The 22,495-nt window shown below is 35.5% G+C and overlaps 2 protein-coding genes across 6 annotated transcripts; both read right to left on the minus strand.

Annotated features, from left to right (window-relative positions):
* Window positions 1–698: 698 nt before the first annotated feature.
* On the minus strand, window positions 699–4,705 carry LOC109803111 (kinetochore protein NDC80 homolog). Its single transcript, XM_083067617.1, has 4 exons — window positions 3,438–4,705; window positions 3,095–3,341; window positions 2,187–2,333; window positions 699–1,048 (listed from the first exon to the last, which is right to left on the minus strand). Exons 1-4 carry the CDS (start codon window positions 4,514–4,516, stop codon window positions 821–823), a joined length of 1,701 nt encoding a protein of 566 aa, XP_082923743.1. The 5' UTR covers window positions 4,517–4,705; the 3' UTR covers window positions 699–820.
* A 793-nt stretch (window positions 4,706–5,498) lies between these two features.
* On the minus strand, window positions 5,499–21,168 carry ESP (separase). Of its 5 annotated transcripts, XM_083067612.1 has the most exons (28): window positions 20,442–20,581; window positions 19,580–19,620; window positions 19,194–19,371; window positions 19,019–19,114; window positions 18,662–18,796; window positions 18,107–18,567; window positions 17,795–17,903; window positions 17,516–17,641; window positions 16,352–16,612; window positions 16,134–16,250; window positions 15,783–16,004; window positions 15,548–15,658; window positions 15,130–15,276; window positions 14,673–15,038; window positions 14,505–14,594; window positions 13,487–13,750; window positions 13,267–13,390; window positions 12,365–13,162; window positions 11,543–11,780; window positions 10,873–10,975; window positions 10,157–10,330; window positions 8,764–8,819; window positions 8,435–8,664; window positions 8,095–8,335; window positions 7,433–7,838; window positions 6,721–6,960; window positions 6,501–6,588; window positions 5,499–6,410 (listed from the first exon to the last, which is right to left on the minus strand). In XM_083067612.1, exons 2-28 carry the CDS (start codon window positions 19,591–19,593, stop codon window positions 5,890–5,892), a joined length of 5,916 nt encoding a protein of 1,971 aa, XP_082923738.1. In that variant the 5' UTR covers window positions 19,594–19,620; window positions 20,442–20,581; the 3' UTR covers window positions 5,499–5,889. The 5 variants fall into 5 exon arrangements, with proteins under 5 accessions (XP_082923738.1, XP_082923737.1, XP_082923736.1 ...); XM_083067611.1 differs by lacking the exon at window positions 19,580–19,620 and having other exon boundaries at window positions 15,130–15,273; window positions 20,442–21,168; XM_083067610.1 differs by lacking the exon at window positions 19,580–19,620 and having other exon boundaries at window positions 20,442–21,168.
* Window positions 21,169–22,495: the final 1,327 nt, after the last annotated feature.

Here is a 22,495-nt window from a genome sequence, read left to right on the forward strand (position 1 = left end):
TATATAATTATATTTATTTACTATTTGATCAATATTTATATATATAATTAACCACCTATTTGGACGGATACTTAGTAGACATTAGTCTTTTCCCTTTAAGTAAGATCAACCCTAATTCTAATATAATATATCAATTTTAAAATACACACAACACACACATATATATTAAACCATAAAATTAAAGTATACCATTAGAATTAAAACAATTTTATAATAAATATCATAACATAAATATATCAAATCATATAAAATATTATATATTAAGTTAAATTTTTAAAAAATGTATTAAACAATACTAAGATACCTAAAATATAGTCGAAACTCATTTTTAAATATAACATATCTAATACATTAAATTGAAAAATAGGTTTGAACTAAGTCAAATTATTAGAATGATAGCTTTAATAGTTAACGTGAATACAACTAATTCAAAAAAACTCAAGTTTGATACTTTAACGGTGTTATCCAACTTCGAGCTAGATTTATTGGCTGTTTAAAATAGTATTCGAACATTAATGATTTTACATCAAAAGGCACGTGGCACGTACACAACGTAACATTAACGAAAAATATATAGAACCAATCTCTCATTATTCATATCAGTATTTCAATCTCCACAAGTTAGGATAATGCTTTGCTAAATAGTTTTTTTTAGGTTGGGACGTTGCATTGATTATGTTAAGGTATAAAGTCCGTGATTTTGTAAATTGGTAATAACATCTATTCAAAATGACCGTCATTTGTACAGCAAAAACGTAAATACCACGGGAAGGAAGATATGGCAACCCAAAATGACACGTTGCTGGAGTTGACAAATACATTATAAACGTGGACTATGAACATCAATTTGAGTTGGGAGAGAACCCTTATATGCATCTGAGACAGCAGATGCAGTTTCTGATAGATCCCGCCTCATCTTTGAAATTTTGGACCCCACATGTTCTTTGTATTTTGACACTGAATCAACTAACTGAAACAGTTCGCTAGCACGCGTTTGAATTTCTTCTTCACTTTGTTTAATCGCTTCCTGCAACTTCAATTCAGATGTCTTGACAAGAGACGAAGAACCTCATTAGATACAATATTATCACATTAATCAGTTTAATTTTGACAGAGGTATGACTATCATCCACACACGCCACCAAAGAAAGGAAAAACACGTTTATGTCAAAAACTTTAATAGTATACTTCCTTTATACATACATATATATATATATATATATATAAGTAAAAAGTAACTAATTTATACATTAAAAAAATAGTTAAATGTATTCAATTTTCACAATCTCGGATAAAATATACATTACATTTACTAAAATATCCTTAATTATATTTATCATAAATAGTGTTCTCATTATTTTAAAAGTATTTTTAGATTAAAAATTTTAAATAAACTTGAATTAGTTGAAGTTTGCTTTTATTTGAGTCTAAAATATATATGAACTTTATGTTCATATATAGATTCAGAGGGAGTACTGATTCAGCAAAGAAAGGTACACATTTTACATCCGATTATTTCCTATTACTAAGCTTGGCGGTAGTTAGTTTGATTTAATGGCCATAGAATCAGCTCAAACATCATATACCCACCCAAATTACATTTATTTGGTAACTTCTACACTTCTACATATATTTAGCCGTTGCATATTTACATAATTGAAATGAAATTTATGTATGTAATTCAGTAATTAGCTTTGTTTGCTTTTCTCTTCCCAGTTTACCTATTTGAATACCCAATATGCAGGGTTATTCTCAAAAGGAATGGATTCAGTGATGTGCAAGCTAAGAACATACTGGCCCACTTAATCATAATCATAATCATTTAAACGAAGACCATGAACACGAACTGAGTAAAACATAAGTGCACAACACATAAGTAGCTAGAAAAGGAACGCAGCCACTATTATGCAGTCAAAATACTCGCAAACAAACACTCATTTGTGCACTGTATGGTTAGGAACCCAAAGAAAAAAAATACATGTGAAACGGTTGGCATATTAGATAAGAATTAATTCAAAAATTTAACCAAAAAGAAATAGGCCTATCAACATGGATAGTGAAATTTGCTTGACTCTCCAGATTCATTGAGACTACAAAGAGAACAGACACATTCTCCATATCTTGAAGAATTTAGCATTTTAAATTCAATAGATTATTCAAGAAATAAATAGCGACCAAGGAATTACCTTGAGAACCTCAGCTGCCTCTCTTTCCATAATGTCCAGGTCATGATCTGCAAACTGGACCTCCTCCAACATTTTCTTAGCTTCAGCAGAACACCTAATAGTGTATTCTTGTGTTTCCTTCTTAATCATGTTCAGTTGAACTTCCATCTGGTAGATAAATCAACAACCAGCATAAAGGAAAGTCAAACAGAAGTGCTCACAAAGGAAAGATTATTCCTGTTTCGAATACCCATCTAATTCCAACAAGGAGTGTAACAAAAATTTTGCCAGGACAAGTAGAAGTGTGTATTAATTTGATTTTTCATCATTACAAATTTCAGTATTTTTTGTCCCATACTATAACATTTTTCCACAAGTGTAAGACTGGTAGCCGAAAGACCTGTGTTATTCAAACCAAATTTATGGACTGGAGCGCAGTATTTCTGTTAAACAGCAGCATGGACTCATACTTAAGCGATAGTGCAATGGCATGGACTCATAATTAAGTCATAGTGCAATGCAAGTATGGCAAGTGATTATTTCAATTAACAAAAAAAAAAAAAAAAAAAAGACAAAACACAGTAGCAGATTACCACCTAAAAAAGGGTAAATATATATTGGAATGTACAAGTAACGACTTAGAGAACGCAGGCATCAATGCACACTGCACCAGCTCCCACTCACCATAGTCATAGTTGTAGCTAATATTCTAACTTTCTGGTAGAAGAGTTTCCCACGGTACATCAAGATTGTTATTATCTTGGCCCGGCCAATCATCAACCCAGCCAAATCAAATATTTCATCTACTATTCCACTCATACAACAAAAACTTGAAATCAAGACTTACATACTGAATATAGGCATTGCTACAGACCAAGTAACAGAATTATCGTCCGTATATAAAAAGCCAAACACGTCAATGCACTTACTTCATCAATCCGCGACTGCACTGCCTCAAGCTGATTTCTTTTCCCCTCAAGCCGCGCAGCATTTTCACTGGACTTCTGCTGGTAAGAAATCGACTCCTCCAATTTTTCCATAGAACTTTTCTTGATTTCATCAGCAAATGATCTAAGCGCAGGCTTCAGCTTGAGTTTGTGATCGATTCCCATTATCTCAGTAGGAGTAGTCCCCTCAGCATTCAACTGATACTGAATATCATTCCCAATCTTCAACCTACAATCAGGAAAAGCATTTCCACAACATCAAAATGAATTTAAGACGCACCATCATATATTACGGTGAATAACGAATTGGTAACAAAAATGTGACCTCTTAAGAGCTTGGTTGCAGTCCATAGCGAGAGCCTCGAGGTCATTGATTTTGTGCGAGAGAGCAGAGTCAAGACCCCACACCTTTTCCTCCCACGCACTCCTAGCAAGTTCAGCTTCCGCAATGTCGCTCTCTACCGCCTGCAACTCCCTCCTCATCCTCTCCACGTCGCGCGCATTGAACGTCTGCGCCTCCACGCGCCGCCCTAGCTCCTCGTTCTCCTCGCGGATCCGCTCCGTCTCGGCGGCCTTCGCCGCCATCTGCTGTTCCTTCTCCGCCAGAGCCCTCTCGGCCTGCTCGATCCGCGCCGCGAACTCCTCGATCATCTTGTGGAACTTCTTGACGTCGTCCTCGAGCACCGCCCTGTCCCCCTCCATGGCCTCCTTCGGCGAGGGCGCGGAGCGGAGGCCGTCGAGCTCGGCCTGGAGCTCGGCGGCGGCGCGGCGCGCGGCGTCGAGGCGCTCCTCGGCGGCGGCCTTCTCGTGGTGGAGCTTGTCACGGATGCTGCGGTCGAGTTCCTCGACGGCGTCGTCGTCGCCGCGGATGTAGTGCATGTAGCTGTTGACGGTGTAGAGGTAGAGCGCGTTGTGGTGTTTGGGGGAGGCAGCGAGGTGGAGGTGGAATTTGGCGATCTGGACGAGCCAGTGGAGTAGGGCGAGGAAGGAAGGCCATTGGTGAGGGGCGGCGGGGGAACGGAGGATGGATTTGTTGAGTTTGAAAGGATAGGATAGGCGTTTCAAGAGGAGAGGGAGATCGTCTTCGAGTTTCGAGGAGGGAGGGAAATCGAGGAGTGAGAGTAGGAATTTGAGGGTTTCGTGGATGTCTTTGGCTGAGGGGAAGCTGCATTTGAAGCTGATTGGGAAATTGTGGGAGCCGAGGAAGGCGTTGATTGTGGAAACCACCGATTGCTGGAACGACCGTTCCTTGTAGAGCTCTAGGGTTGGCCGCCCTCCCACGCCCACCGAGGAGGGACGGCTGCTCACGTCGGAGTCGCGGGAGGAGAAGCGGTGGTGCTGGTACTCCACCGGAGTGGGCGGGATGAAGGAGTCCTTCGCCTGCCTGCGTGCGGCGGGTCTCATTTCAATTTGAAGAGCGCCTTCGTGTTCGTGTGATTTATGGCCTTTCGAGATGGGAACTGCTCAATTGGGTACTTTCATTTTGGCTTTCCACTTTCCCGCTCTTCATCAGGCCTAAGTTATCACCGTTTTGCCACTTCAAATACATGACTTTGACTTCATGTGTGGGCATGTGTATTGTGGTTGTCGGTTTAACAATGCTGCCAGTGCTGTTTTTAAATTAGGAGTCTTATCCGAGATTATATGCTTGTATTTAATGGAAGTTTTATCAATCACAAATAAGAAAATTATATTTAAATTTTCTCTTTGTTTTTTTACTTTTTTTTTTATATTATAAAAAAATAATTTTATATATTAAAAAATTTGTTATTTGTACTAAATTTTATTATTTTTATAACATTTTTTTCTAAATTATTATTATTATAATTGCTAAAAAGAGTAACGTAACTAGAAAGTCATACACTAAAATGAAATATTTTTTTAAAAAATATCATTAAATAAAAAAGTAATTGAAATTCATTAAAAATATATTTTTATAAAAATAATTAATAATGTCATAATTTAAAATTTTATTCTAAAAATACTCATAAAATTAAAGTGTTGGTTGTAGTAACACTAATCAAAAGTCAAAGAATAATTCTTCCGACCAATAAACATTACTTATAATATTAATTCTCTAATAAATACATGCATTTTATATATAAAAAAATTAAATAACCCGTTAATAATTTTATAATAAATTATTGATATAAAAATTAATCATCAGTTAATACATTTAAAAGTAATCATATGTTTGTTAAACATATAATTATGACCAAAATAAAAAATGAATTTGTTTGCTTATATATAGATTTTATTTTTCATAGCCAAACGGAGGTAGTATTCATTTAGTAGTAACACATTGCATAGCAATTTCGCTTGTATGTTAATATTTATAATTACTGTTGTTTAAATATATTTAGAATGTCCAGCGTAAAATTAAAAATTAAATGAAAACAAAATTTTGAATGGAATACCCATCATGTGTATATCGAGTATACAGCGTCCATCATATATACAAATTGAACTGTTTTTCTCCTTTGCCCTCGTCTCTTCTCTTCTCTTCTCTTCTCTTCTCTTCTCGTGACAATGGTTTACACAAGTGTTATTTCATCAAATAATGGACACAGCCCATGCAAGGCCCAGTTTGCATGCCCCCTTAACAGGGGGGCAAGAAAAAATAAATTAAATGAAAGATTAGAAAATGGAAGTTGCTATTGTAAGGTTCTTGTTTAGTAAGCTGACTATGCGAAATGGGATCGAGCCTAGCAGCGAACATGAACTTTTTGGCTGCAGCTCTACAGCAACAGTAGTTGTTGGGTTGGTTCTGGTTTAGGCTAAATATTCCTTTTCCTCCAAATTCCAGTAGGAACACCATAACAAACTGGAGACGCCCCAGTCAAGAAAGGAAGAGTGCAAACTTCCCGTGCCTGACCCATAAAAGCTCCAATTTTGCGTCTGTGACCACAGTTTTTAGGTGACTCACTCTCATCAGCCGTCAATTCTAGTAATTTCTTCCGTGGAGCCTTCCTCTTTGGCCTACCCTTGCAGCCCTTCAACTTCAAGGCCTCAAATTCTTCAGACAATAAGTTGCATTGCAAGCATTCCGTTGGCATATCTGATCTTTCTTTCAACCATGCATCAAGCATTGCCTTGCCAAACCGATCTATATCCTTGTCTGTCACATCCCACAGATTGGCAACCACGGCTGGAGAACCAGCCAGCAGATACGACAGGGGAATACCTTGAGGTGCATATTGACCAGGTAAGGTCAATGAACCACTACTGCACCCCATCAGAAACGTAGCAGCACATTTGTCTAGTTTCTGAATCTCATGCCTGGAAATGTACTGCGCTCCTGTAAAAACACATTTGTCACCCATATAAATATAGGGAGCCACACAGCACACAGACACGGGATGATAAATATATATTTAAAACATTTTACCACTTCCATGCCCAAAATATATGAAAAGGTCGTGACTTTCCAATGCTGAAGCCAATTCTTTGATGGTGGGTCTCGAACCGGCCTTTCCCTGTAAAGTAACAAGATGAGAAAAGAAAAAATAATCATTCACTCTAGGTATAGATAAAACAATTAGAAGGGATAAAAATATATGTAATATTTCCCCCCTTGAATTCTTATCAAATTCAAACTGCTAAAATACCTCCAGGTTTTGATCTCTAAAGTAATTCTCAAATTCTATCTGAGTTAAACCGAGATCACCATCTGGATTTAATAAATAAAAAGCATCCAGTGGATCTATCAAAGGAAAGGGCACTAAATTCCTTCCCTCTTGCTCCTTATGGTTGCTGCCTTTATGAAGAACAGCAGAAATGCAGCTCACGGAAGGCATGCGATAAACCTCCTGGTTCCTCAGAATGGGCAAGTTTTCCCAAGGAAGCATCTGTCGCAGTAGTAGAGCTTGTTATTGAAGTGAATATTAAAATAACACACTAGGTGACCGGTTAAAGCTAGAATATATACATAATATAGTTTTGAAAACATAAGCAAAAACACATTTCCTTGCTACTATCATTTTCCTTAAAAGTGAGAGTCACAAATTTAGCTTACGAAATGCGTTAAAAGGATAATCAATCTAGAAATTATAGAATTGGAAATAAACAATTTGATTATATCTTCTAAAAATATTGCTGCTTTGAATGTCAGTTATAGAGCACAAAACATTATACATGTCGGTTAATAAAACACGAAAGAAATAAAAACCAATGCTCATTTTTGCATAGAAGGTTGAAATGAATTTAAAAGCATAGTAGCATTTTATTAATTTACTGTACCATATAACATCCAAACAGTAAAACTTGATTCTTAAAATTAATCCATAACTACATATAGTGAGAGTCAAACAACTCACTTACCTGCACCTCATAATCCAACACAAGAATTATAGGCTCTCTATTCACAGAGTCATCCACTTCTAGCGCATTTAATGCCTCGCTTAATAGTTCAAAAGCAACCTCAGATGATATTCCAAATCCCTTCGCGGCATTTAACAATATCCCCCTCCTTAATTCATCACAATAGCCTACTTTAGCAATGTAGCAGTCTTTCTTTGAGCATAGTCGTGAAGCCAATGTTTTCCCATCACAAACATATTTGGAGCCACCAAGAATAACTTTAAGAAGACCCTCATTGACATCCAATTTGCATTTAGATCTTAAATCATTTACAAGATTCTTAAGCACCAAGTCAAAATTTTTACTGTTCAACCATTCTCCAAGAAGCAAGCATTTCCATGAACCAAACCACGACTCTTCAAGGTTCCTGGTAAGATATGACAATAGTACAAGGAGAGTTAACAATTAGTTTTATGAAAAATTAAAACTACTAATACCTAAGTCAATGATGTCATTGTGTGTGGTGCTTTTTTAAAGTCTTAGAGTTCCTTAATAAAGAATGCATAAAGTGTTGCATTGAGTACATGCTGTTCAACTATGGAAAAGGTTAAGAATTTGCGGAGTACATTCTTAAATAGAAGTTAATACAAAGTGACTTGTGAAATCACAAAGAGGTAGTGCACCTCAGTAATTTATCAAGACAGTGATCAAGGTTTTTTCTCCGCTTCCACCATAGCATCCTGTTTTGTGTTGTATCTTCCAAAGGAGATATTGATGACAAGTAGTTTTCTTCTAAAATTGTTTTGAATGCAGGAGCCACATCATCAACTACTGTAAAACCCCATGGACAACGCCATTTTTCACCATGTTCCTCACAATTAGAAAAAGTGCATGAACTAGTACTCAGTTCACCCTCATCCGAAGCTGGCAATAAAAAGTTACAAATTACCTTGTTAAATTCATAAGGTCAAGCATAACACTTATATCAGAGGCTGAACACATGTGCTTAGGGGTGCTAAATACCTTGTAAAATAGAATCAACTGGCAGTAACACTACAACAGGTTCGTTCTTAAAACTCAGTCTTGACACCAGCATCCAAGCTTGAACACGTGTAGGATAAGATAACAATTCCTGTAGTAAACTAGTATAATCGCGTCCAAGCAAACTTATACTTATAATTGTCGTGGATGGAAGACCAGCCAAATACTTTTTCACATACTCTGCAAGATCTACAGCGGTATCAGGCACAAGCCTGCAACGGGAAGGAAAAAAGACATTGAGAGCATTCTTCAGGTTGTATACCAATTGATTCTTCACTAGCTATATGTAATGCAATAAGAACAATTGCTACCTGAGTAAGTCAAATGTGCACTCGCTGATGCAAGAAGACCCAGTAACATATGAACCCTGAAATTGAACTTATTTTATTAACCTTTGATGGACTGCACTTGTCTCATAGCAAAAAGGCAGAATACAACGTTGAACAAGAAGTGAGAAATTGCATACACTTATGTTAGTATTAACAGTCAGCATTATGTGCATGGATCTGCAATACATAATTGTAGGGTCAAATGCATGTTTTCAACCTATTGCTATTGCATTATGTTAAATGTTGTCAAACTGCCACCTTAATTGCAGTCAACCCCTAGCCATTAATTGCAGCTGCCGATGTCTCAAAAAGGGCTACCTTCAAAGAGGCTGACCAAAAAGGCTAAGTGAAGCATCATAGTATGAAACTGCTCCGGTCTCAGGGATTGAGATCCCACATTAATTAGAGATAACACCTAAGTAGTGCTTATAGAACTTTGGAAATCCTTATCAGCTTTGTAGAGTTGAATTAGGCCTATTATAAGAAATCTCGCTTTGGGAGACATGTGAGAAAGAATTTGCTCTAAGTAAATTAGTCTACTTGTCATTGGACCATTATATTACTAGTTAGTTTACACTGAGGCCAAACACAATCCAAATGGGTTCTTGCATCAGTCCAGTTGTCTTCACTCTTCAGCCTTGTACTTTGACTTGATGTTGTTGGAGTCCAGCTGTCCATTTTGAATTTTTGTCAGAAATGGGCAGAGCTGTCCTTGCAAGAACTTTAAAATCCTATTTACTAGTGAAAGGATGATTTTGAATTACAATGTTCTCAAAAGATCCTACACGTACTACTTCAGTTTCTGCTAAGCACAAATGGAGGGGTGTCAAAAAGAATCGCAGTTAACCCATTGGTTGGAGGTTTAAATAGTTTGCATAAGGTCCTAAGTTCAAATATTACTGTCATGATACTCCAAAAAAATAAAAAAGGATTGCAGTAGCTCCTAGGAAATGTGTGTTTGGTTACATAATTTGCACAAGGTCCAAAGTTCAAAAAAGATTGCTGTCATTGTTCACATCCTATAACATCAAAGTCAAAGGCTACATATGTGTGATTGGCTCTGTGACAATATCCCAAAACATGTATGGAAAACATGAAATATCAGAAGCCAGTCCATTTAGCTTCTCCTTTGACGTGGGTAACAAACATGAGAATTTTCTGGCAAAACATGTAACCAAACAGGCTATTAAACAATGAAATAAACAAGAAAATAAAAAAGGTACTAGTGTATTGCAAAAATTCAGGATTTCCCAATTGGCAAACCAACAACCAGTGCTTCTTTCCTGAAGTCAATATTTATATTAGAAGCCATAGATAAAATTCTATATATTGATAAGTATGAAGATATGCCTACAACATCAATACAGGGTTGTACCTTGCCTCTCCCAGTTAGATGCGAAAGAAATTGATAAGTAAGATGAGTCCCAATTGAAGCTTGGTGGAAATATGAAGACCAGTAATTTTCAGCTAAAGCTTTGCTGAGAGATGACAGAGAAAATTGCTCATTCAAAGAAGAAACTACACACATCACAGCAAGTAATTTTGAAACCTGTTGCAGTATCATCAGCACACTAAGGTCATAACCATCTCAATTGGTGGTAGAAAAATAACAGAGAGATCAAAAGGCTGAGAATTAGGATTAAGCAGCTCTACAAGTATATGTTCTCCATAAAACAGTGAGTGCTTTACAGGCAATAGAGTACATCATGATATGTTATATCAAAGTTTTGATGTTCTTGAATTTTGCTCTTCCCTTAATTCTATAAACTGGATATTGTATACAATCTCTGTATTAGCAACTTTTACTTAAGTTTCAATTATCAACATGAAAGTAGATAGATAGTAGAGTATTATATATATGGAATGTGGATTTCAGCTGCAATAAATTTAAACAGTATAAAAGGGCAAAGCGTACTAGAAGTTCAAGGATTCAATTTTATTTCCCGTTTCAAAAACTGTGAAGACAAGTTATATGCAATACTATAAATCTACCACCAAGAAAATGATTAAGTGTTCATAGTCATGAAACTATACCCAATTAAATGAATCAGTTTGTCATACAATATTAGCACAAAGATAGAGAAAAATGACCTTTTGAAAAATTGCAGGAACCTCACGAGACAGTACAAAGGCTACCATCAGCCAAGAAGCCAGGTCTTCAAACTTGAAGAAAGACAGATTACAGAAAATGTTCCTGTAAGCCAAAACCAAAATGCAAAAAATCTATAACTATGATATTATAAATATAACCCTTGGGAAACAATGTTTTGGGATCACACCATAATATAGCAAAAACTGAAGAACGACAATTTGATAAAGGTTTGCTTGAAGAAATAGTTGATGAGAAATGTTTATTTCTCATCAACTATTTTACATACAGGATCTTTTTCCGGGCACAATATGTGCAAATAGAATGTCAGAGACAATTAACAGTGAAAACAAGCAGGAAGAAGCAGGAGGGGGGATGAAGAACATTCCATATAATACCTCAAACAACAATTTCAACAGAAGGAACCTTATAATTAAGATTTCCTTATTGATCTAGAGGGTACTCCTTTTTAAGCAGGCACATTTTAAGAAAGCACATCTTAATATGTGTGAAATTGATTAATTTTCAGTTAGTAAGTCATGACTACATCATAATTATCTGAGGAGTTAATGATAAGCACACTTTGGACATGCATATATCCATATAAATTTGTATTCTCGTGAAAAGAAAAAAAAAGTACAATGTATGAAACAAGCAAGTTGGTACAAATACCTCGCAAAATTGGAATGATAACTCTTCAAAGAATACCAGCATATGTCATGAACTATTTCTGCACGTTCAATAGTAAATACATCTCCCGGGATCTCCCGGGCAACCGAATGATGAAAATAATCTAGAGGAATAGATGAAAATGTGTGGTAGAATGGGCTTCTGCTGACCAGAATTGATATGCTTCTCAGAAGAATTTTACGTGTCTCGTCTATTAGACTGGGATAAGCATAGCATTTCACTGTAAAGAAACAGATTAGAAAATTAACGCAAACAACTTAATCCCATAAATAAATACAAGACCCAGAACGAGTAAGAAAGAAAGTTTTATAATCTAAAGCAAGTTACGAGCCAACTTGAGTGCAAAGTGCCTGGCAACAATACCCGCAAATTTAGTAGCAAGCTAGTTATTGAATCAACCACTAATCAAGTGAAGTTATGGTCTATGCTAAGAAAGAAATTACTTCTGCCTGTTATCGTTCAGCTCATGATGATTCATACTAACTCAATCGTTAAGAAAGTCCAACAATTATATTTAAGAAAGTCCACAAAAGCAACAGCAAATACAGCAAGAAATTAATTTCATCTCACTTCCAAAGGGTGCAAATATATACCTCTAGAACTGGTAACATAAAAAAACGTGCATTGTCAGAATTTGTGAAAAACAATTCTCAAGTTTAACTTATTCAAAAAACAATGACATGTAAATGAAAAATAGCTTGAAAAAAAAAAGTGAGAAGAACCAGCCATAGATGTCCACTGAATAACACTTGTATTTTCTCAGGAACAGAGGCAAGAGCAGAAAATATGAAAGGGCACTCATACCTAATCGACTGAGTAGCTTCATCGAAAGTTGCCTCCGGACAAACTCCCATTTAAAATTAATAAAATCATTTAGTAATCCAGATTTTACAACTTCAGTTGGAAGACAGTACCAACACCTCATTTTCGAGAAATCACAAGTTATCCCACACATTGAAGCAAAGGAACAACCTATCTTGTTCAAAATTGGCCCATTCTGACTTAGCATATGAGATGGATCAGAAGCATGATTCCCCTTCAGACTTACATGGACTTCTAACTTATTGTTCATGCTTGTATCTTGGTTCTCTGAAGATCGATATCTAGAACGAGTTAACCTTGATTTGTTCTCAACTTTTAAGTTTGGTTCCTTTGGTAAAACCCTTGCAGAACTTTTAGTCTTCCGATTTTGTTTTGCCCCAATCTCAGTTTCTTGCCTTGATTTCATTGATTCCATCACATTTTCACCTGCTTCATTCATTATAAAGCAAGTACAAGTCTTACCAGCAGGACACTTTATGTCTGTTGCAGTTCCATCCCTGCCATCTTCTGGACAGCTAAGAGGATTTTTCCACTCAGAAAGATTTAGTTTATCAAGAGCTAATGTATACCAATTTTTGGCAGTCTCTTCAGATATATCCCCATCACAAGTGTCAAATTTACTTTGACATATATCTCCAAGATACTCATACAGAGTAACTTCGAGCTTCAGTTTACATTTTGAGCAACAAAATGGTTTGCTGCTATCCTTTAAAATCTGTTCAGCACTTTGGAGTTCCTTTTCTGCTAAATCCCAAAGTCTTTTCTTAATATACAGTTTTCCTAGTATAACACACCACAAAAATGGCAAATCAATTTCATAACAATCCGAGAATGGAAACTTAACAATCCAAGCAAGGAGAATAGGCTAAAAGTAACTGTTATACCTAAAGAGGAGGAGAAAGCAATTGTAAACAAAGGCAGCTTTAGTGACAAGGATATGGCTTTCCCCCATTGGAGATAGGTTTCAGCCTCAGCTCCATCTCCAATCATTTCATGGATGATTCCTACCTGCAAGTGAAAAAGAAATTGAAAAATGGTGCATGACTGGCCTCGCCTGAACATATTTATTTTTGTATATGAGGATTATGGGATAGAAATCAAAACCTGAAGAGTGCTCTCGAGATAACATTGCATAACTTTCCAGGCACTAAGATAATTATCTTTCAAGTCCCATGATATAGAATCAAATAGCAAAACTTCCCTGGCAACTGTTAAGTTCAGTCCAATATTATCAACACCATCCAAAAGATTCTTTGAGAAATCAACCATTACATTGTGCTCTTGATTCTGCTGCTGAATATTATGTGTAAATTTCCTTTGGAAGAGTTTGGCATGTAATCTGTGAGCTTCTTTTGCAGATGAAAGAGCCTAACGAGTTTGAGAAAAAAATACTATAAGATGAGAAACAATGCAAGATGAAAAGGACATAAATTTTTTTAAAAAAATTACTAAAATGTCTTTCATTGGTAGGTCTTTTGTAAGCACCATTGGCCCTAGCTGGGGCTTTCAACATGTATTGAGGTATTACCCTTTTATCTTCGATCGCTACCTTAACATTCATTTAAATTTAATTGACAGTTGATCCTATCATATCCTATCTATTACAAACAACAAACCAACAACAAATGAATTAAGTGTGACTTGTATGGAAACAAGATACCTTTCATGAAGGAAAGATCAATTTGGATTAAAAGACAACATATTCCCACAGCCAATAGACATAATTTTGATGTTCCAAATTTTGATGTTTTTAAAGAATTAAGGTCTGTTTGGTTGCATACATATAAAATGGGAATAGGCCAAGGAGAAAATTGAAAAAAAAAAAACAAAAGTATTAGGACATAATGAAGTCCATGGACACCATGATTTTTAACATTCTTATTTTCGTCTCTGCGTAAACTAGTCCAAAAGTCCTAACCGTTTTTAGTTAGAAACAAGAAAACCACATGAATTAAAAATTAATCACCAATTCACCAGTATTGCAAATTTGCAATCTCTCCCACAAAACAGTAGCACTTGACAAACACAAAACATGCTTCAAATAGCACTTGTCTTTAGTTTAGAAGTTAAGAGACTGATGATCAGTAATATACGATTTTTAATCAGAACCAATGCTACTTACCTCTATCAACTGTCCATTTGCAACAAGTCGTGGGCACAAATCATAAAAAAGACACCCAGCAAGAAACATGGAACAACTTGGGACAGGAACCTAGGAGAAGATTAACAAACAGAGTGATCATTTTGCATAAAAGAAAGTATGATAAGTTCTGAATCAAAATAAGCTTACGTTTGAAATTAGATTGAGTGCTGCTTTTTGAACTTCATCAATTGTGATGTCTGTTTGAAAAGAGTTCCCATGACTGCAAGAATTCGCATGAGAACCAGCAAACAAGAAAGAAAAGTTCTGCTGAAACCCTACCGATGATGATTGATTTCCCTCAAGATAACGTATCCAGAAATCAATATTTGAAAGTTCGCTAAACTCATCCAATGAATTCATGACAAACTCCTCATTTATAGGTGAAACACAAAGGGCGTGACTAAGCCTTTTACTTTCCCACATTAAGGTCAACCACTTCTCAGTTGGGACATTCTTCCATTTGAACATTTTAATCAGCAGTTGATATGAATCATTGAACAGTTCCATGAAACCCTGAATATATGCCATCAAAACTAAGAAACTGTTACAATAAATCTTACATAGAAACTACAGAAAACAAAATGATTATAGAAGGAAAACGGACCTTCAATTGTAATAAATCAACTATGTTATAGAGTAGAATCATTATGTTGTCAGATGATGCAGAACAATCTTCCTCTCTAAAGTGATTAAGATGAGAAATGTTCGACCATAGATCCAAAGCAGCCTTGACATCTTCAAAGATTTGCTGCTTAATGACAAAACCAAGATAACTTTTTAATAAAAGAAGAAATTGATTAAGATAAAAAGAAGATAATTTACAAAGATTTAGGAGGATAAAAAATATCCTTTACAATAACAAGAAAACATTAAAAGAGAGAGGGAAAAAACATTAATAGTGTGAAGCTGCCCAATCCCTCAACATATCCATAAGGGAAACCAAGCTAAGAGTTAACAAGGAAACTCAAAAAGAAAATAAAACAATTTAAAGACAATGAAACTTATCAATATATGTTTAATACCTTTGAATGAGCCTCGGCTTCCAATGTACATATTGCACGCAAGCAATATGCCAAACACAATTGATGATCAATGGGATAATTATCAGCACACATCTCACCAGTAATTTCCTTCTGTTGAAGAGGAATTACTTCATATTAGTGGCATATACATCCCCAAGGACCCCAACATAAAATGCTATACAGATAATAGGGTTAAAAAATTTGAGGGAAACCCATGAAGAACTGGGCAGCTTACCATAATAGTTATTGCCTCTGACAGACACTGAATGCAGTTCCTTAGACCACCTTTGCCACTAAACCTAATTGCCTTTCCTTTTCTCACTAGGATTTGTGCCTTTTGAAAACGACTATCTGGCATGACATATATATCTTGCAGGAGAATACCTGTTATTTTCATTTGCATTTCCTGACATAATTCTGGGTATTTAAAACCCATTTCCTCATATGCAGAAAGCTCCTAAACAGGCATTAAGAACAAATAAAATATACACAATTAACAAACAGGACCAATACATATAAAATTTAAATGGCAGCAAAAATGTAATGAAATTTCTATCCAAAGGAAATATTCACAAAGAGGCTGAACCTGCTCCAAGATCATGCCAATATTCCTCTTTGAAAATTCTGTAGAAGATGACAGCAAGCAATACAAGGTAAGAGAATCAATTTTCTCATCCACCTGCGTAGCACGTTTACATTCTATCTGCCATACCATACAACAATCAGTGAGACTGAAGATGTAAACTTAAACAGAAACAGTAAACCTACCAAATACTTAAAAAACTAAATGTTTCAAAATGTTACCTTTACCCACTGCTTTACTACGGGTATAGGCGCTGGAAGCCTCTCAAACAAGTCATTAGCAGTGGACCAGTTTTTAAGGATCTCTATCATTTTTTTGTTTATCTTTAGATTGTTGACATCATATAGAATATCTAAAAGAAGGGCACTTCTGGTGTAAGCTTCCATTACAAATTCTTTCAAAGCACCTTCTGACAAATCACCACAATGATATTTAATACAGAGCCATGAAGCTTTACAACACAAGTTTAGCACCTTTGAAGCCTGCAATGATACGTCAAAGAGAAACAAAAGTAAAGCAGTGAAACAAAAGATGTGACATTCTTATTATTTATGTTCAGGTACAAGTGTACAACTCTCACATTCTCATTCTTCATCCATGACCTAAATATTTGCATTCCTTTAATTTTACAGACTCAATCAATGGTAAGAAAATAGCAATCTTACACGACTGAAGGTTCTTTAATTCAGTTTATGTATGCTTCCTTTTAGATAGAACACTTTTCAACCATTCTTCATTACTAATTGCAGCATTTTTATTCTTTGGAACTATGAAAAATTGAAAACTATTTTGGGTCCTAGCAAATATTACATTGATTCAGCTCAAAGTAGGAGTGCACCTTACAATGAGTGTTATCAATGGTGGATAGAATAAGGTCAAAATTCCACCATATAAACCTGCAATTGCAGCCTATGGTGCCACCATAGCAGGCCTTCCTACACAAATTCCATAGCATGCCATTGCGGCCTATGGTGGTTGGCAAAAAATCCACCACACCATTCCACCATGGCATCGCCATTTAACAAGTTGTTTTGACTCATTTCAACCCTAGTGGCCTTTTAAACCTGCCATGGTAGAGTTAAAAATCCAACTCATGGACCCAAAGTAAATATCTGAGATTCTGAAGCTTTCAAGCTAAAATGGTTGTTTAAGTTTAACACTGAATCAAACAAGATTCAAGGAATTGTTATATCTATACTCCAATTCTCTTACTGACAGCTAAAAGCTTCTATCAAGAGATAAAGGTTCTGGTATAATATTGTTTTTCCAAATACGTGATCACGAGCACATGAATTGCTTGTGAAAACATCTCATAAAGCAAATTCAAGTCTCTGATATATTATATTAAATAGAATATTTCAACAACAAAAAAGGTAATGGAATACCTTTTTTGGTTGCCTGTTTCTGTACAAAACTACAGCAATATTGTAGAGAGAAGCAATTATGTATTTTAGTTCTTCTGTTTCAATCCATTTGCTAGCAATGATCTGCATAATTACTTGTTTGCTCTCCTGAAACAGAGACAAAAAAATAATTAGTTTTAAAAATACAAAATCCAATAACATTCTGACTTTCTGTTAATAGTTCAGAAATTCAATAATTTATTATTTAGCAGGGAAAAAATTATAGTTGAAATATGAGCATTTCATGGTAACAGGAAGAACCTGGACTTTAAGATTGGTTCTGATGGAAAGAGTGAAGGCTGCTACAACTACATTGAGCACTGTTTTACTCTTTTCATCAAATCCATCTCCATTGGTTTTAGTCATAAAGCTGCAGCCAGTAAGAAGAGAAATTTAAATATTATCACGCAAAACAACAAAATATGAAATAAATAGGTTCACCTTTCAACCTTGTTGAGATATCTTATCTTATATATAAACCAAATGACAAAAAAATAAGCTCTACAAAACTTAATACCACAAAAAGAAAATTATAGTCTAAAAGAGAGCAGATTCACATTTCACTGGATATACCTTGTACTAGAAAGAATAAGATGACAAAGGATATGGAATGCATCTTGGACAGTGGACAGCATAGGCATGGAAGAAGCATCATCCACTTCGGTAACTAACTGTTTCCTTTCTGAATTAATTGATTTAGCAAGTGGTTGGCATAGAAATCTCAATGCATCTAAGTAAACTGGCAGATAAGTCATAGAAGCCTTGCAATCAAAATCTGATAGTGTGCATGAGTGACTATCAAAACATTGCTCTTCCACACTGGACGGCTTACAATTACTTCTGCTGCAAATATGCAAGGTACCAAGCAATAGGGGTGAACTCTGTAGTATTTTCTCATTTTCAAGTAAAGTTCCGAGCAAACACTCAAATTTTGCAGAGGATGCAAGATCTCCAGTTCTGAACCTTAAATTACAACTAACAAGGAGCAACCCAGCAGCATAAAGCCTCAGTATTGAATTAATGGGTGTCATAACCTGCCCAGCTACTTCAATCAAAGTGGAATACAAAATGTGGAAAATAGCGGCAGAAATGAAAAGCATACACTAGAAAAGCTTTATAGAAAAATACCTGTTTGAAATGTTCTGCTATTTTGTTCAAATATGCAGCAAACGTACAACAAAAACTTGCATTAGCAGTTTGGCATTTATTTGCACAGTAATATACAAGTTCAACAAACTCTGTTCCAGTATTTCCCTCCTCAACCTGAAAGGATAAATATAATTGATAAATAAAAGAATCAAGTGCTTCAACAAGAAAACACCAACTTTAATATTTAGATGGAAAACAAACTAATAACTTAATATGGTCCTGCTCAAAAAAACAAGAAAAAATTGAATAAATTAAGCTAGTAAATCATCTAAATATATGTAATATAAAAATGATGGAGTATTTAGCACCCTGAGTAGATTATATGGTAATGGGCACCTTGCACTCACGAACTATGCAATCCAGTATATCCATGATAAACAGGGAATTATCATCCCGCATTGTGAACAATGAGGAGCATATCCTGTAGGCAATCTGCATTTAAAATTTCATCAAGATGGCAAGTAAAAAAATAATTGATGCGTATATGCAAAAGTTTACAGTACTGCAATACCTTGTAGACTTGATCTTTGATTGGAGATTTCACATACTCAGTCAACGTCATACAGCAAAACAATGTCACTAAATCCCTATCGGCACATGTCGTCCTCCCCAATAAATTTAAAGTGCACTTACCCATATGAATTACTAACATCTTGTGCAACTTCTCATACGAATTGGAATCCAATCTCCTGAATTAAGTTGTATAAATAGGCAATTTAATATCTTACACCAGTGTAAGGGATACAAAAAGGTAGGTGTGGCAAAATAAGAAAGCACTAAAACCCAAACAAAAACTCTTTCGGAGCATTTGAAAATACAAATCAGAATTTTAAGACAACCACCAAAGGAAACAAATGATTGAGACAAGCAGTAGCTTCTTCATGCAAGGGATCATACTCCTTTGATAACATTGATCATCTGCCCACTATTGAAAATCACTAGTAAAAAAAAACCAAAAGTGAAACAAAATGAGAAAGTACAATGAGGTAATCTGAGAGAATTATTAATTTCCAAAAGAATTAAATATGTTTTTAGTCTCTCAACTTTCATCAATTTTTGTTTATAGTCCCTGAGTTTTTTTTACTAATTTTAATCCTTGAACTTTTGCCAATTTTTACTTTTAGTCCTTGAACTTTGTCTCCTGTTAATATTTTGGTCCCTAGCATCAAAAAGATTTGTTCATGGATAAAAATTTCAAAGACTAAAATCAAATAAAATTTATTCAGGGAATAAATGAAAATTGACAAAAGTTCAGGGACTAAAAACATTAAAACCTTTCCAAAATGTTGAACATGTACGAATGAGGAACTCTATATTTATAGAGTTTCAAGATACACTAGACCAAATGATCTAGAGCCTGTTTAGATAGACTTCCATAAGCACTTCTAGAGAAGAAAATAAGAAGGAAAAATTAAATGTGAAAACAAGAGATGCTCAATTCGTTTTTCTTTCCGATTTGCTTGTCCTAGAAGTACTTATGGAGAAATTTAGCAAATCATGCCTCTAGAAAGAAGTACTTATGAAAAACTTTATCAAGACAAGCCCCTAAAACAATTATTTGACTGCTAGGAAAACCAAGTACTAAGCTGGATACTGTCTAACTCTAGCTAATTAAGAAGGGGTACAAGTGCAGTGCAGTGGTTCTCACAGTAAACTAAGAGCCCACGCATTCACAGGCTAAGCTATAGCAACAGTTACGCGCACACAGAAAGAAGCAAAATACTGAAATTAGACGCAGCAACAATAAACATGGAGGTACCTAAGCCAAGGGGTTACTTCCTCCACCAACTGAAGCACCTTCCTGAAATGGCCATCCTCTTTAGCCAAACCCGCGGAAGCGCACCTCACGAGGCTGGCTACAACCTCAACTACCAACTTGCACAAATCTCCACCATCTCCATCGCCCTTATCTATCTCAGGGAGAATCCTACCCTTCCTCTTGGGCGACCGAAGCTTCTCCAAAACCGCAAAACCCTCGGCCTGGGCTTCGTGGAGCAGGGCGCAAGACTCGAGGCAGTGCATGAGGCGAAGCCTCTGGAACTCGACGGAGAAGGGCTTGGAAGCCAACTGCGAGGCGACGGCGTCGAGGCAGCGGAGGCAGAGCCTGTAGACTTGGAGCAGTTCGTGGAGCGAGACGGCGTGGTGGGAGTTGGCGACCTCGGGGAGGCGTTTGGGGAGGATGGATAGGGAGGCGTTGAGGAAGGAGAGGAATCGCTTGGCGAGTGATCGAATTAGGGTTTGGTCGTGGCTTGGCTTCTTTGATGGTTTGAGATCCGCGAGGGGGCGGAGGTAGTCGGAGACTTGGGCGTGGATGCCGGTGGAATCGGAGGACTGGAGCTTGGAAATGAGAGATGATTCGGAGGGAGAAGCCATGGGAAGAAGAGAGAGAAGTTGGAGTTCAGTGAATCGAAGAAGAAGAAATGAGGGCTAAGTTTGCAGGGCGCCAACCACACCGCTTCTACTTTTATTTCAAAAACTTTGGGGATGGAACGGAGACTCGCATATATATATAACGGTCTTTTTCTTTTTCTTTTTCTTTTTTTTTTCAAAGAAAAACAATATTCATACATGCATTTCTAATAATATTTGTGGTAAAAAAAAATAATTATTTTACGATACGGTAATTTATTATTATTTATTAGATGAAAATGTAAAAATATTTATACTATATTTTAGTTTAATAAAATTAAGTGAAGAAAAGGTATTGGTATTTGTTGAGTGCTTGAATTATAAAACTTTTTTTAAAATCAGCTAAAAAATACTTTCGTTAAAAAATAGTTTATATAACTATGTTAGTTCTGTGTTGTTATTTTAATTTATATATATAAAAACATCATTAACTTGAATAATTTTTTTATCCCTAGAAAATAAGGGTGTTCTCATTCCTTCTAAATTTCCTTTGAAAGAGTATATGTGATGTTAGTAGAAAAGTGTAGAGTGATGATTTGGTTAATGGGTGTCCATGTAATTCTACGTCATTTTGTTCATTTCGCTCTATAAGAATAACTAAAAAAAAAAAAAAGTTTTTTGGGGTAAACATACTAATTGTTTGCTACATTATTTGTTTGTCTCTTAACAAAAATGAGCTTTAAAACTAGATTTGAGAATGAGTTAAGTTAATCTCAGATCAGCTCAAGTAAAGTTCCGCTTTAAATGTGTGTTTGAAAAATTGTTTATACACGTAGAAACGAACATTTCTTCTTTCGAATGCAAAACTAACAAGTATCAATGTGTTACTTATTCATTGAACGGAAATCGAATATATTGCAAGTAATCATCCACTCCACTGCGTGTTTACATTATGTATACTGCAATTTGATTCAAAAATAAAAGTTATAAGAATGATTGAACTTAGAAGAGCATCTGCTTCCCCCTACATCCATATGATTTAAACCACTTATAGCAAGCACAAAGTTTCCTTCCTCACTCATTACAGCTCCCAAAACCAGTAAGACCCAAATCTTAAAAAAAAAGCTCCATTAGAGTCACATTTCAGAAATATTTTTGTCTGATAGGATTCTAGACTATAATTGTTTTTTATTCATAGAAATCAAATACTCAAACTTTAATTAAAAACGAAGTAGAGAATATTTTAATGATAAAAAATTATGTATGAAATTTCGATAGTAAAGATATTTACGTGAAAAAATTAAAGTTAAAAGTTTTTTACTTATTTATTGGAACTACAATAACAATATCAAAATTCTAACATGAGACCTTGTGTATTTTATTTCAACTTCTACCATGAGGTTGATATTAATAGTTCAGCAATGTAAAAGTTTTACATAAGATTATTCATTCTTGAATGAATTT

Source organism: Cajanus cajan, chromosome 1 (genome assembly GCF_000230855.2).
Source record: "Cajanus cajan strain Asha chromosome 1, NIPB_CcT2T_4, whole genome shotgun sequence".
Lineage (NCBI taxonomy): Eukaryota > Viridiplantae > Streptophyta > Magnoliopsida > Fabales > Fabaceae > Cajanus > Cajanus cajan.